Genomic DNA, 16,120 nt, shown 5'->3' on the forward strand with positions numbered 1-16,120 from the left:
AGACAGTACAACAGCGTGAGTTTCGACCACACTATTTTCCTGTCTGATAAAGGATTGGGATAAATAAATACCAGGGCAATGCCAGGTTATTGGCTAGTATAAGATAAAAATGGAAATTCCCTCGTGCACTCGGATTGCTAACATCAAGGTGCAAGAAATCAGGAGTCAGGATAGCATTCAAAAGTCCTACATGTTTATTTCATGTTACCTTTATACAAGAATCTCATCCACCAATGGCCAAGATGAATTGGTACCAAATATAAGTCGACAGACTTCTGGATTTAGGTAAACGTAGATAAGATTGTCACTTTTTACTGAGAATTCACAAGGTGGATGCTATATGGAACAAAACTGACTGAATGTGGATGTTCTGCTTTGGGTACCACAAAAAACCCCTCCCAGAAGAGAACAAGGGAAACGAATTGTGAACTGTGTGACATGCCAGACAATCCTGCGGACCCTGCTCAAACATCACTTATATGCTATGTCCCAGATAGAAGGGAGTGAACTGCCAATAATCTGCCAATAAATAAGAAGATCAAGAATGATAAAATGTTTTGCTCAATTAATAGACTGGGAAGCATATATTTATAAAAGCAAAATACCACTCATGCGTCATCACAAAATCTCTAGAACCGTAAAGCCTACAAACTTGAAATTTGGCCTGTATGTTCCTCTTGGCTTCTAGGGGCTAACTAAGAAAGGATTTTTCTAAACGACCATCAGAGCTATTAGTATTTGGTATATTATTATTATTATTATTAACATGCTCTGATGCTAAGGAGTTCTACTCCCCCTCCCCACCTGAAAAGAAATCTCTTCCAAATGCAAAACACAAGCAGAGGAGAGGAGTTTCAGTTTTAGTTTCACAGCACCAAGCAGCTTTAGTACAGAACAGTTGAGCTAAGCCACGCCCAGGCTCCTTGCTGTCTCCTTCTTGCTCACACAGCAAATACTGTTTCACTTTCCAAACAGCCCTCCATTCTCTCACACTCTGACAGGACACAAGCCAGATGAATACTGATGAATGCTGATAGGCAGAGGCAGATTCCCTCTCCTTATTTTCCTCCCCCAAAACTAAGCCTGACCACATAGTTTTGTAGCGAAGCACGGCTAACGAGCTAGTACAACATACATTCCCAATATGCCATGATAAGATTTTGAAAGAAAAAGGAAAAGTGAACAAGCTTGAGACTGTCACTTTAAATCTAAACTGAAAATTGAGAAGGTGGACATAATCAGAGGCACGGTGATGCCAAATCTATGGAGCATTTGACGCCACCTTTAGGCTCAGCCTAGTCAACAGCTGAGTGTTTTCACTTTACCACCTTGCGTCCTCCCTGAGTGGTGTAGTGGCCTAGAGGTGGAACTCTTGCCTCACAATCAGGAGGCTGTGAGTTCGATCCCAGGTAGTGGCAGATATTTCTCTCTCTGGGCAAACTGAGGCTGTATCTGCTGAACAAAACTCCACAGGAAGGGCATCCGGCCATTAAAACACTCTGCTAGCTCCAATCAGTTGCCCAGACTCCACTCCGCAAGGGATGACGGGGTCATTAAATGAAGATCAGCTTAGTTCCTCCCTCCATAAATTGTTTTATAAACTTTACCAAAGTTTAATTCCATGGGAGTCATAGGTCCCAGATATTGGATTCATTCTTAAATTAGTCTAGTCAAGACACCCTTGTTTAAAAACTATCACTCTGTGTTGCACCCAGTTATTGGTTGCATGCAGATAAACAGGGCAGATTTAGTAGTATATAGATATGTTGTGGCTCAGAGGTTTGAGCCTGCTTTGTCAGAGGTTGAGGATTTGGACAATGAGGAAGAGGAGGATTTGCCTCTGAGGTTTGAGCCTGCTTTGTTAGAGGATTTGGAATTGCCTTCCTCCCCAGGACTAGAGGAGGGGACGGTTAAAGAGACACGATAACGTGGGCCAAACATTTCGGTTATACCATCGATTTGGACCAATGGGGACAATTATGGCAAACAATCTACAAATTAATGCTATCGGTCTCCATTTATAAAATGTTTTATCGGTGGCAACTTCCACCAGCGAGACTGGCCAAAATGTTCCCCAACCTGTCATCCAAACGTTGGAAATGCAACCCCTAGACAGGGAACGAATTTTCACATGTGGGGGATGTGTCCCTAAGCACGAAAGTATTGGCTCAAAATCCGAGCATGGTTACAGGAATTAACGAAACAAAAGATCCAATTCAAACGATTTGTAATTTCTTACTTGCTGCAAGGAAACCCGCAACTTTCAGATCTGGGATTTTCCAGATGTGCCAGTTTACTATTCAAATAAAAAGAACTTTGGAGAGGAGGATGTCTGTCTGGATCGGAGTTATTTGTTGGAGTGGAGGTTTTCTGGAATGCTGACTTAGAGTTTTGAGCTTCACTGGCGGAGGGTTGCAGGAGGCCGTTGCAGCTGAATCGGAGCTTAGGAGCCCGTTTCAGCTGGCAGAGGGCTCGGGCCTCCACAGGTGTCCCCGACAGGAGGGATGTTGAGTTTGCCATGCCACCCCCCTCAAGGTCAAACACAACCCTGATGCGGCCCTCAAGGAAATTATATTTGACACCCCTGTTGTAGATTAACCTGAAGGAAATCTTCACATGTTAAATTTTTCTTCGCGGAGATGTCTATCATATCCTTTCTTCTCAAAGAGTTCTCGATCTTGTTAGTATCCACGGAGAAAAAGGCCCAGCCTGGCCTCTTGAGAGTTGTGGATTTACTTGGCATTCTTGTTCCAATTGCACCATCTGGGATAACAGAATAACAGTGTTGGAAGGGACCTCAGAGGTCTTCTAGTCCAACCCCCGGCTCAAACAGGAGACCCTATAGAATTTCAGACGAATAGTTGTCCAATCTCTTCTTAGAAACCTCCAATGATGGAGTATCCATGATTTCTGAAGGCAAGCTGCTCCGCTATTAGGAATTTCCTCCGTCATCCCAGGTTGCTTCTTTCCTGGGTTAGTTTCCATCTGTTGTTTCTTGTCTTGCTTTCTGGTGCTTCGGAAAATAGCTTGACTTCCCTCTTCTTTGGGGCAGCCCCTCAAATATTGGAAGACTGCTATCATATCACCCCTAGTCCTTCTTTTTATTAGACTAGACATACCCAGTTCCAGCAACTATTCTTGATATGTTTTAGCCTCCAGTCCCCTAATCATCTTTGTTGCTCTTCTCTGCCCTCTTTTCAGAGTCTCAACATCTTTTTTATATCATGGAGAACAAGTGACACCCTATCTTTCTTTCTATCCATAAATGTATGGAATATTTCCCAGCAAACATTCCCCATCTATACAGACACAAGTATGGAACCTGGATATTTAACATTCGGTATCACTTCTTCATATTTCAAAAACATATTTCTACAGCTCGAAATTAAATGATTTTTCTGTTTGGTCCTTTATAACCTCTGTAAACAAATACGTTTTATTTCTTTCCTAATCATTTAAATGCGTGTTGAAAGAATAGCTACTTTCGTTTTCTTGTTTTGTTTTGTTTTTAAAAAATAAGCAATCCGCATTTATGTCTATGTATACCAGAGGTCTCCAAACTTGGCCACTTCAAGACTTTTGGACTTCAACTCCCAGAATTCTCCATTCAGCATATCTGGCTGAGGAATTCTGCGAGTTGAAGTCCAAAAGTCTTGAAGTTGCCAAGTTTGGGGACCCCTGATTGTAGATTCTCAGTCATCCAGAGCATGGTTGTCCCAAAGGTGTTTTTTTGAAAAAGGTGACTGGATCAGTGGTGGGATTTAATTTTTTTTTACTACTGGTTCTGTGGGTGTGGCTTGGTGGGTGTGGCTTGGTGGGTGTGGCTAGGTGGGCATGTCCATGTGACTGGGTGGGTGTGGTTTATTTTTTGCTTTTTTTTGCAGCCACTCCCTCCACCCATTTTGGGGGCCTTCTGGGCCTCAGATGACCCTCTGGGGGGGGGGGGTTGCTCGCAGAAGGCTCCCCTGGGGCTCAGGAAGGCAAAAAAAATGGAGGGGGGTGCTGAATCCATCCCTCCATTATTTGCTTTCCTGGGCTTCACCAAGGGGAATCCCAGCACAGGTGATCATATGAGGGGGAAAAAAAGACATACCTTAAGGGGTGAGTGTCAGGCAGGCGGGGCGACCGAGCATCAAGCAAGTTGCGCAAGTGAGCCAGCAGCGATCGGGGTTACTAGGTTGGGGTCATGGCCAGCCAGAACTTATTACCGGTTCAGCAACCCATGCCAAATTCTTGCTACCTGTTCGTGTGAACCTGTACGAACCGGCTGAATACCATTCCTGGACTGGATTTTCTTTTTCCTTGAAGACGTTTCACTTCTCATCCAAGAAGCTTCTTCAGTTCAGTCAGAATCGAAGAAGCTTTTTGGATGAGAAGGGAAACATCTTCCCCCCAAAAAAGCACCCTTGGGACAATCAGCATTTCTTTTCTTTTCTTTTTTTGAAAACAACTTTATTGGTTTTTAAAGACAAACAAAACAAACAAAATATAAAAACATCCAGCTTTCTTTCATAAATATACAATCAGTGTGTCGGTTGGTTTACCAATTTTTTGTGCATCCATTTCGTAGTCTCAATTACAATTACATTACATAATAACTCATATTATCAATCAGAAATTAAATACCCTAGTATCACTATTGAACAATCATTTGACTATAATTTTATTCATTCATACTTTGCGATTCATACTTTGTTTACTTAGTTTATTTTATAACAAATCATATAAACATACCAAATCTATCCTAAAAACATTTTATAGATATGATATCAAAAAAAAAGAAATATATATTTATATATTCATTATTTTCTAGAATTCTAAATATTATATTATTGTGTTTTATTATCTAACCATTGATAGAAAAGGTCCCAAATTTTATAAAATTGTTTATCCTCTTGTACTCTAATTTCAAATGTCAATCTACTCATTTCAGCACCTTCCAATATTTTCTTAATGATTTCTTCCTGCAATGGTATTTTCTCATTTTTCCAGTTTTTAGCAAATACAATCCTAGCCGCTGTTAATACATTTACAATCAGGTATTTCAAATCTTTACTATATGTATCAGGTAAGATTCGCAATAAAAAGATCTCTGGTTTCAAGTCTATGTGTTTCTTTGTCATTTTTTTCCAACCACATGTGGATTTTAGTCCAGTATTTTTTAGCATCCGGACAATCAGCATTTCTGTTTTAAGATAGATTCATTTTAGTCACGGACATGGCAAAACAATACGAGGTTGATTGTTTTTAAAAATCTTTTTAAAAATCTCGATGTTGATTTTATAAACATTTTATAAATGTTATACATTTGAGAAAATGAACCATTTTAATAACATTATTATCGATTCATTAACCATATCGTTCCTCATCCTGAAAATCTGTTGAGAACAGGAATTCCTAACTTGAACTTCCAGATTGTTGGACTTTCTGGGGTTTTCTGGAACAATATTTTTTCTTTGTTGCATCCAACGTCTATGGGAGATTCTCAGCCATCCAGGTCATGGCTGTCCCAAAGGTGTTTTTTTTTTCAAAAGGTGACTAGACTTTCTAGTTTTTCCTTGAAGATGTTTCGCTTCTCATCCAAGAAGCTTCTTCAGTTCTGACTGTTGCGTCTAATCCTCTTTATTAAGAGAAAGGAAGAGATGGAAAGGATGACTACTTTGCTCAGGAAAAGCGTGATGCAGAGAAGAAGAAGGGAACGTTGCGATGAGCCTGGAGAGATTAAAAAAAAAAACAGTGGATTGTTTTGATTTAATCATAAGCTTGTGTAAGATGGGCGGCCAATAAGTGTTATGAATAAAATCAAATAATTTAAAAAAGCCTTGCTCCATCATACGTATTCCAAATTTGCATCAGGGGTTTCATCCCAGTATAATAATAATAATAAAAAAACATGAAGATGGCAGACATTTTTCATTCCTCTGTATGTTTTATCAACTCCACTGCATGAGATCAGCCTATAGATAGGAATAGCACTTAGACTTCTATATTGCTTCACAGTGATATACAGCCCTCTCTAAGTGGTTGACAGAGTCAGCATATTCCCTAACTATCTGAGTCCTCATTTGAGTGACCTCAGAAGGATGAAAGGCTGAGTCAACCTTGAACTGGTCAGGACTGAACTGCTGTCAGTGAACAGAGTTGGCCTACAATACTGCATTCTGATAGATAGATAGATAGATAGATAGATAGATAGATAGATAGATAGATGATAGACAGATGATAGATAGATAGATAGATAGATGATAGATAGATGATAGATAGATATATGATAGATGATAGATAGAAAGATGATAGATGATAGATAGATGATAGATAGATGATAAATAGATGATAGATGATAGATAGATATATGATACATAGATAGATGATAGATGATAGATAGATAGATGATAGATGAAAGATGATAGATGATAGATAGATGATAGATGATAGATGACAGATAGATGATAGATAGATGATAGATAGATAAATGATAGATGATAGATAGATAGATGATAAATAGTTGATAGATGAATAGATAGATAGATAACCAGTAGATAGATGATAGATAGATAGATAGATGATAGATAGATAGATAGATGATAGATAGATAGATAGATAGATGATAGATAGGTAGATAGATAGATAGATAGATAGATAGATAGATAGATAGATATAGATGGCAGTAGATACACACACACACATACACACACAGAGAGAGAGAGAGAGAGAGAGAGGGAGAGAGAGGGAGAGAGAGAGGGGGGAGAGAGAGAGAGAGAGAGAGAGAGAATTCTTTATTGGCCTTGTCCTCATCCCATCCAAAACCGAATTTTGCCTACGTTGCAGAAGGAAAAGAAATGATAGTTGATTTTTTTAAAAGAAAAGATTGGTATTTATAAACACTAGGGTGTCTTCACTACTTAGAATGAATATTAATTCTAAATCCATAATTTTCTTCCAAACAATTCACACTTCTTTCTCTCTCTCCTTTTCTTCTATTTTTATAACTCCAACCTTGCTCCAAAATGGTTCAGTGGACAAGATCTGCACTCTTCTCCAATATCTTAATTCTTCAATGGGGTTGCAGTCTGGTGTATTGACCGGACTTTGTATGAAGAGAAAATTCAACAGAGAACACAAAATATTCTGGGAAGGAGCTTCATATATGACAAGCCCTTGCCTCTTAAGATCTGATATCTTAAAACTTAAGTATATGAAAGAAAGACCCTTTAGATCAGGGGTTGCCAACCTTTTGGACCTCGGGGACCACCAAACTCAGGGACCAGAGACCCTGGGAAAATTCCCCCCAAAGTCTGAAAATTCCCCACCCTGTTTTCCTACCGATTGATCAATCTTTATTTGGGATCGCAGGATAGTGTCTCCAGCTCTGTTCTCAGGGATAAAAGAGAGAGAGAGAGAGAGAGAGAGAGAGAGAGAGAGAGAGAGAGAGAGAGAGAGAGAGAGACTTTTGTCTTCATGCAAGGAAAGCAGCAGAAGCAGCCGAAAACTCCACCAGAAATGAGTCTTTGTGAGACTTTCATGCCAGCGCAGACTCTTGGAGCAGGAAGCCTTGCAGGGTCCCAAAGACTCATTTCTGGCGGAGTTTGGAGGAGAGAAAGAAAGACTTTTGCTGCTTTCCTTGCGTGCAGCCCAAAGCAGAAGAAGAAAGAAGCAGAAAGAAGCAGCCCGGTGGCCAGGCCAGGTGCGTGGGGTGAAAGGGACAAGTTCCCCCCATCCACCCTTTCCACACTCCCCTCACTACCTCGTGTGGTTCGCAATGCAAGCGACGCAAGCCTTGTGTTCCCGCGGGCCATGTGGGCAGCACAGCCTTCTGTACCCACACAGCCTGGATTAATCACTTTGGGGGTGACATTTCTCTGTGAACCACCAAAATATTCTCGCGAACCACCAGTGGTTCCCGGCCCACTGGTTGGCGACCAATGCTTTAAATCATGATGTAAATCAGCAAATTCTCAGCAGAAAACAAAAGACATTTACTTCGTTGAAGTTGTTCCGTAATGAAGAGCGTGATGGTATCGTAGACTGGAGACTGGGAATCCTGCTGGACCAGGCAAAGGAACGTGGAGAAGTTGATGTCTTTGGTGGACAACATCTCGAGGTTGCTCTTGAGCGAAAAGGTCCCGTCGGGATTCGAGGTCTTCATGCCAACCTTTCCTTTTCTGGCTTGGGCATCCTTGGCAAACAACTCCACTTTCACATCTTCTGGATAAAAGCTGTCTACGTTGCAAGTGACCGTCACCGAGGTGTTCAGCTGGACAGGAGAAGGTGGGTTGATCTCAAGATGCACCTTGGGAGGAACTGAGCAAAGAAAGCCAAAGAGGTCAGTCAAAAAGCTTTGGACTCCTGTTTCCTGCATGCAGAATGGGGTGGAAGTCCCAAGTGATTCTGTTCACCCATTGTTGCATTGGGGGAAATAATTCTGGGACAAGTAGGATTAAAATATATCTCTGTCAGGGCTCCAACATATCCACCCCCATTCAAATCATAAGTCTCTAACTATATCTCTCAGAGTGTTAGCTGGATGTAGCCGATACTAAAATGTATCATTCATTTCCCCCTTTGACCCTGGATGTCTATTCTCCAATGGGACACATCCATAGCCAAGAGTCATCAATCATGCTCTCCAATAATATTCTTGCACACCAACAGCTTTGGGCTGCCAAGGTGATTATCTGAGGCATTTAAGGAATGCACTGCTTTCCCCCACTCCCTTTCTGTTGTCAACTAAAAGACCAAAGGAGTATTTTTTAGTTGACAATCTCACCAATTTGGAACTCTACTCAACTTGACCCAAGTCCCTGGGGAGAGAGTCAGAGGTACCATGTTTCCCAGAAAAGAAGACCGGGTCTTAGTTTCTTTTGGGACCCAAAATAAGCACCAGGTCTTATTTTTGGGGGTTGTCTTCCCCACTTCCCTTAGGAGCATTGTAGCCTTCTACACCCTGACACCTGTTGTGATGCTGTCAGACACCTTGCGCAGCCACTCACAGCCGTTCATGGCATGAGGCCACCTGGCTTATTGTGCTGGTGTTGCCGCTTATGGCAGGGCGCCGCACAGCCCATCGTGCCAGTGCCACTGCTCACCAGATGGCTCATCATGCCGGTTCAAATGCTCATGGAAGGAGACTGCATGGTGTATTGTGCCACTGTGCACACGAGCGGTGGCACTGGAGCAACATGCCACACAATGTCCTGCTCTGAGTGATGGCACTGGTGCAATGCACCATGTGTCATCCGGCCACAAGCAGTCACAAGTGGCCGCAGAAGAAGTTGGGTAGCAGAGAGACAGGTGTCGGGGTGTGGGAGGCCCGGTTGCGGCAGTCCTAAGGTAAATGGGTTGTGGGGCAAGTGGGATAGCTCCACGCCACACACCCCCCACATTGATTTTTATGCATGTACTTCAACCCACCTCATACAACCAGATGGTGGATGGGACTTAACTGGAGGTTATTTTGGGAGGTAGGGCTTATATTAGGCACAGGCAGGAAAATTGGAATAGGACTTATTTTGGGGGTAGGTTGTATTTTAGAGGAAACACAGTAGAAGTTTTCTCTAAAAACTTGTTCCCCACAACCACAGCCCTGTGAGGGAACTTAGGTTGAGAAAGCACGACTGATCTTAATGGGCTTCCATGGGTTGAGAACTTGATTCTTCCTGTTGCTATTCCTTCTACCAGCTCTGGAGTTAATGGCCTCGTCCCTCTCTGCAACCAAAGGTTCACCTACCTCTTAGGATATTCCCAAGTGCAAAGGTCTGCTGGAGAGGACCATCCAATGATCTGTGTTGAATCTGGCAGGTCAGCTGAGACTTCATATCTCCTTGCTCCAGCAGGATTTGCACCCTGCTCTCTGCTCGGTAGGAGATGCTCTGCTTTTCATAAGAATTCAGGATCTTGGTCTGAGCAGCCAGTATTTTTTTCCCATCCTTCCACCAGCTGACTGTGATCTCTTGGGAGAAGAATCCCTCTGAGTAGCAGCTGAAGGAGGCCCGAGATCCTGCCATGATTCTTTGTGTGGGTCCAAGAACCACAGGTCGGGATGGCTTGGCTGAAGGAGAAAGTAGAGAGAGAGAGAGACATCAGTTGACGTTCCTCACAGACAATACAGGAGAACACGAGATGGTTTTTGGCTGGAGAGACTCAACTTTGAATGTGGGAATTACTCCCCTGTGTCTCATGGGTGACTGGGAACACCTCCCTCCACCCCTAGAAATGAAACGCAGAGGGCCACTTACCAATTACAGAGACCAGAGAGCCCTTCCCCGAAGCCAGCTCTCTCTCTTGGACCCATTTCAGGAACATCACACAATAGTAGGTCCCGGCATCTTCAGGCTGGACATTTTGGATGTTGATGCTGAAGTCTGTGTTGGATCCTGGGATGACCCTGACCACCCAGTTGAAAGGTCCTTCTTTATCATTATTGAAAATGGGGGTCTGTTTTCTGTCCGGCCCTTTGTACCACCGCATGTTTCCGAATAAATTTCTTCCAGACAGTGTACACCTTAGAGTGAGGGTCTCTCCAGGATTCACCAATATGGTTTCCGGAAGTTGGGTTACCTCTATATTCTGCCCTGTAACAACTGAAACAAAAAAGAGACACTTTTGTACCTGGGTTTCCTCTAGAAAGTGGTCATCGCTCTTCTAGAGACAGAAATCTACTGGGGGAAGAGGTGGGTTGCTGCAGGTTCAGACCGGTTCGCCTGAACCGGTTCTGATTCTGTGCAGTTCGGAGAACCGGCAAATCAGACCACCGGCTGGCTCCATCCCTGCCCATTTTTCAGGCCGTTTTCTGGGGGTTTATATTTCCCATTTCTATTTTTTTTAGCAACCAACTTGTTGTGAAACTATGAATAGTGAGGCTTATTCTGCTAAACTAATATCTTATAATTGGCCTGAAAACAGTCTGAGAAACTGCCTGAAAATGGCGCCAAAACCCTGGCTGCGAGAGGAAGATAAACTGCAAAAACTGTACAAGTGATATAAAATGATGAAACATGTTTAATAAAAGTATTACTGAAAAAGAACAAAAGATATGCTTCAATATTTACAAAATGTGAGGGGGGTGTACTCACTTCTGTGATATACTGTATATATTAATCACTGCCCATTTTGAGTACATAGCAAAAAGAGGAAACTTGAAAATTCACAAGGTTGATGCTACATGGAACAAAACTGTGGCTGGAGGTGGATGTTCTGCTTCGGGTACCACGAAGCCCCCTCCCAGAAAGGAACAAGAAAACAAATTGTGAAGAGGGTTGTGACATGCCAGACAATCCTGCGGACCCTGCTCACACATTACTTATACGCTATGTCCCGGTTAGAAGGGAGTGAACTGCCAATAAATAAGAAGATCAAGAATGATAATGTCGGCTTCTGTCGGGTACTGGACACTTTCCACAACAAACCACATTTCTCATAGATAAAGATGTGTGATGTTAGAGTTTACTGCAGTTCTTCCAATCACAATCAGCAACAACAACGGCACTCCGTGCAAAGTCAGCATTGCGAGCAACTAACTCTCCATGCTCTCCCTCCCAACTAACCTAACAACCGCCCATTAACTAATCTTCCACACTCCCGCCCCGTACTTAATCAATTACGCCTATCTACTCCCTTTTCTCCTACCCCGTGTAGATCACCCCCTATCTGGTTACATCCCATCCTATCCTCCTCCCTGTCCAACGCAGTATCTGCACCAAAGAGGGAAACACAGAAATAAAAACAATTCAAAACAATCCACCGTCCCCTCATCACGCCCTCTAACTACCGCAACACCACGGCTCGCACGGGATATAATCTATACAGAGTAAATTCCCAATATGCCACAATGAGGAATGTTACAAAGGATTTTGAAAGAAAAAGAAAAAGTGAACAATCCTGAGATTGTCTAAACTGAAAATTGAAAATGTGGATATAATTGATGGCACAGTAATGCCAAACTGATGAGGCATTTGACTCCACCTTTACGCCAGCCTAGTCAACTCCTACAGCTAGGTGTTTTCACTTCCCCATCTTGGTTCCTCCCTCCCTAAATTGTTTTATAAAATTTACTAAATTTTAATTCCATGAGAGTTGTAGGGCCTGGATTTTGGGTTCGTTCTGTAAGTTAGTCTAGTCGAGACACCCTGGATTAAAAACTATCACTCTGTGGTGCACTGTTGCACCCAGTTAACGGTTACATACAGACAGAAGAGGACAGATTTAGTAGTATATAGATATAGAGATGTAGATGTTGATAGGCACAGTTGGGAAAGGTGCAAAACAACCCACTTCAAAAACAGAATCCCAGATTTTAAAAGAGGGGAGGGGGAATAGAGTAATTCTCCTTTGACAGAGTTGTGAGGTAGGGCCTGAAGCGCGACTTGGAAAACAATGGATTTTCTCAATCTCTTACTTCCACTTCAACACTTAACAACTTTTCAATCAGGCAGTGGAAGGCGGCAATAACTGGTGGGCTCTGCTTGGACATTAGTTGGCCTTAAGTTGACCCTACCAGGGAGCATAAGCAGAGATTAAACACCAAGGTGACTACCTGGCCAACAACCAAGCCATGAGATGCCCCAATCTCAGACAAAGAAGCTAACAGGAAACAATAGTCCAGTCAAAGATGGTGTGGTCCCAATATCTTGAAATCACCACCCCAAGGATCAAATCAAACCAGAAGGTCCCAGTTGATTCCAGAGCTCTGCTGTTCTTCCTCACTTGTTCCTCACGTAGACACTTGGGGTGGAACCAATGAAAGAAATCTTCTCCTCCCCCAGGGAAATCTGGTCATCGCACTGTTCAGAAGAGAACATCAAGTTCAAAGCAACCTTAATATTCCTCTTGCGCTGGATTCTACACCAGTTGTAAATCCGAAAATAGAACCTCCCTCATCTCCATTATCAACACTCACCCAGATCCTGCAGAAGAAGAAGCAGCAGTAGCAGCTGAAGAGGACCAGGGATTATCTTGAAGGACCTCAAGGCAGCCATGCCAACTGCAGCAGGAGAAACATCGGGAGTGACTTTGCATCTTACCCATGAAGACTTTCTTACAACAGGAGAAAAAGAGGAAATCTCATTTCCTCATCAATTCGGATCATTTCTCAAGTTTGAGTTACAAAGGAAGTGACCAATATCCAAACAAGGAGCTGATAGAAATTCACAGGAGTCCCACTGACTGGTTCATTGGTTGACTCCAGTGATTTGGAGGTTCGACCAAATGACAGTCGGACCTGGGCTTGGAATTAGTATTTAGTGTATGACAATCTCTAGAAAGCCAGGAATCTACTATGTCGGAGACAGTAGATGTTTGGTAGCTGATGCGACCCAGAAGTGACCACCAAGTGCATCCAATTGTCCACCAAGACATATCCAAGTGGGTGATGTCACCGTTGTCTGGAACACCCAATCGGGGATCCCCTCTCATACCTGCATGGGTTCCCACCAAAGTGAAGCCTATTTATCTACTTGCATTTTGATAGGCTTTTGAACTGGTAGGTGAGCAGGAGCGAGCGGCGGGAACTCACCCCGTCACGCAGTATCTGGGTCTCGAATTCGAGCTTGCTGATCATCAAGCTTGTCTTCTAACCCTAGAGCCACCATGCCAATTGCAGGCATCTGGCAGTCAGCAGAAGTAGCCTGCAATACCGCACTCTAACCCCTGCACCACCATGGAGTGGTAGGAACTTAGTCCTAACGTTCATTGGTTGCAGGAAAACATCTATAGAACATACAAATTCACCTAGTAGTTTCCTGGGGTTTTTTTTGGGTTTTTTTTTGGAAATTGGCGGTTCCGTATTTCTAAAATGGCAAATGGGGGAAATGATGAAATTTGGCCAGTAAGGAGAGCCTGCAACTTCCGTATTTTTAAGTATAGGATGCACTTTCCCGAATGGGCAGTGGTGAATGGGCCACAGCGAACAGGCCGCGGTGAACAGGTAAATGGGCTGAGACCGTAGAGAATGGGCATGGTCATGGTGGCGGCGAATGGGTGGCGGTTAATCGGCTGCGGCAAAAAGGCCAGATGAATACCGGTTGTATGCTGGGGGGCAGAGGCAGATTTTTCGCTCTTCTTTTCTTCTCCAAAAGCTAGGTGCATCTTATACTACAAATGGGCAGAGGGTCAGGGCCAGCCAGGAGGGTGATTTTCCAGTTCTCTGAACTGGAGAGAATCATAACAACCAGTTCTATAGAACCAGTCTGAACTGGTAGAATCCCACCCCTGCTTAGAACTATAGAATTAGGAACTTCAAACATGGTTCCAAGCTTTCCCTGAGGTGTCTGGAGAAAATAAGATAACCTTTGCTGCGTGTTTTTTTTTTCTGTGAGCACACTGGCACACGTTAACAATGAAATCCTGTTCCCTGGTGTTGAGGTATTCCCCATTAGGAGAATGAGTGCACGTCGTGAGAGTGGTGAGGAATAACACCCAACCAGCATACAGATACACTGAATAGTCAAATGTAGGTTTTACTTCCAGTAAATGGGTAAACAAAGTCCAACAAACAGTCCAAATCATGCACGGTTAAAGCAGTTAGTATTCAAAACAACCAGTCCAGGGATAATCCCAAAACAAAGTCCAGTATCATATGCAAAGTTCAGGAAACGGAGTTTGCTAACAGTTGCAAAAACTCACAGCAACCCAAGTAGAACCACGATCAGGCAAATATGGCAAAACAGGAAATGCAAGAAGAAAAAAACAGGTTTCTGGCTCCATCTTATGGCCGTTGGAGGAACCTCAGCCAATCACAATTACAGCATTCTCTTAAAGATATAACATTAAATAACTATCCTGGTTTATATATTTCCAACCAAACTGTTAGGTGACTATCATTCCTAACAGAATGTACAAGAGTGTACATATACATAACATACATATACACATGCTATGTACATACATAAATATATACCTGAACCATATATATATATGGTTGCACCGGCACGAAGCCGAAAGCACCAGCCTGAGGATGGCGAGTGGGGACCAAGATACTCTTAATCTTACATGGGAAAAGACCTGAACGCACCTAGACCTACATACCTGTATTTTGTACACAATACAGAAGCCTGATGATGGCAGATGAGATTCTGCTGAAATGTTGCTACAACTTTAAAAGCACAACTATAATGACGTGGGAAAATACCCGAACAAAGCTGAATACCATACACACACACACACAGGCATATACATACACACACATGCACAAATATATATCAATATTGTGGCTCCAATTCCCAATCCTGTGCTGTTAGAGGAAGAGGACTTGGAAGATGAGGAGGAGGAACAGGGAATGCCTTCCTCCCCAGGACCTTCCTCTCTGGCAATGCCTTCCTCCCTGATAATGCCTCAGGTTTCATCAGACAACCGAGAGGAACAGCCTGAGATTAATCAGGAGGAAGAGGGCATATTGGAGCAGCCCCTGACAGGGAGTCAAGAGGAAGAATGTTGGCTTGATCCTAGGCAGCGTCGTAGGGAGAAACGTGAGCAGCAACGTAGGAGGCATGGGAGGGTCAGAGAGTGAACTGAGTCATGGAGCCACACCCCACAGGGGATAAAAGTGTGTGTGTTGTTGGCTTTGTACGGGACAAAGTTTAATCTTACTTCAGGTTTTCTTGTGAATGATTTTCGTGGTCTGCCTTGTAATTTTCAGTGAGTAGCTTTTTGCTGGTTATTAATTCGGACATGGCAGGCAGAGGGTGTTGGAATGCCAAGGACATTATCAGTTCCAAAGAATTAACTCTGTGAAGTCCGAGCCAGCTTGCCTGCCTGTGTTTGTGTGAGTTTGTATTCTTTCATCTTTTGGGAAAGAAGAAAGGTGAGACAGAACATATCAATGTCCGTTTTGAATATGTAGTGGAAAGAGGAACTTTAGAGTTCACACAGTTGATACTAAATGTCAGAAAATCATGGCTGAATCTAGACATTCTGCTTTGGATACCAGGAAGTCTCCTCCCAGAAGGTAACAAGGAAAACAGATCATGAAGAGGATGTGATGTCAGGCAATCCTGCAGACTGTAGTCGAGCATTGCTTATAATGCTATCTCCTGGACAGAAGGGAGTGAACTGCCAATAACCTGCCAATAAATAAGAAGATCAAGAATGATAACATTTTTGGCGCAATTAATAGACTGGGAAGCAT

At 42.9% G+C, this 16,120-nt stretch overlaps 1 protein-coding gene across 1 annotated transcript; it reads right to left on the minus strand.

Moving 5' to 3' along the window:
• Nucleotides 1–4,427: 4,427 nt before the first annotated feature.
• Nucleotides 4,428–13,007, minus strand: LOC113450135 (tyrosine-protein phosphatase non-receptor type substrate 1-like). The gene is made up of 5 exons (XM_087928857.1): nucleotides 12,896–13,007; nucleotides 10,236–10,580; nucleotides 9,728–10,048; nucleotides 7,981–8,301; nucleotides 4,428–5,712 (listed from the first exon to the last, which is right to left on the minus strand). The coding sequence occupies exons 1-5, from the start codon at nucleotides 12,972–12,974 to the stop codon at nucleotides 5,594–5,596; spliced, it is 1,185 nt and encodes a 394-aa protein (XP_087784983.1). The 5' UTR covers nucleotides 12,975–13,007; the 3' UTR covers nucleotides 4,428–5,593.
• Between the last annotated feature and the right edge of the window lie 3,113 nt (nucleotides 13,008–16,120).

Source organism: Pseudonaja textilis, chromosome 3, assembly GCF_049901715.1.
Source record: "Pseudonaja textilis isolate UNSWEBS1 chromosome 3, rPseTex1.2, whole genome shotgun sequence".
Classification (NCBI taxonomy): Eukaryota; Metazoa; Chordata; class Lepidosauria; order Squamata; family Elapidae; genus Pseudonaja; species Pseudonaja textilis.

Bases quoted from the DNA above. Each gene is read 5' to 3' on its own strand.
- LOC113450135 (XM_087928857.1), bottom strand. From the start codon at position 12,974: ATGGCTGCCTTGAGGTCCTTCAAGATAATCCCTGGTCCTCTTCAGCTG. The intron at 8,302-9,727 runs GTAGGTGAACCT...TTCTTTGCTCAG, and splicing joins ACTTGGGAATATCCTAAGAG to TTCCTCCCAAGGTGCATCTT. The intron at 5,713-7,980 runs GTAAATGTCTTT...TAATCTCTCCAG, and splicing joins TACGGAACAACTTCAACGAA to GCTCATCGCAACGTTCCCTT.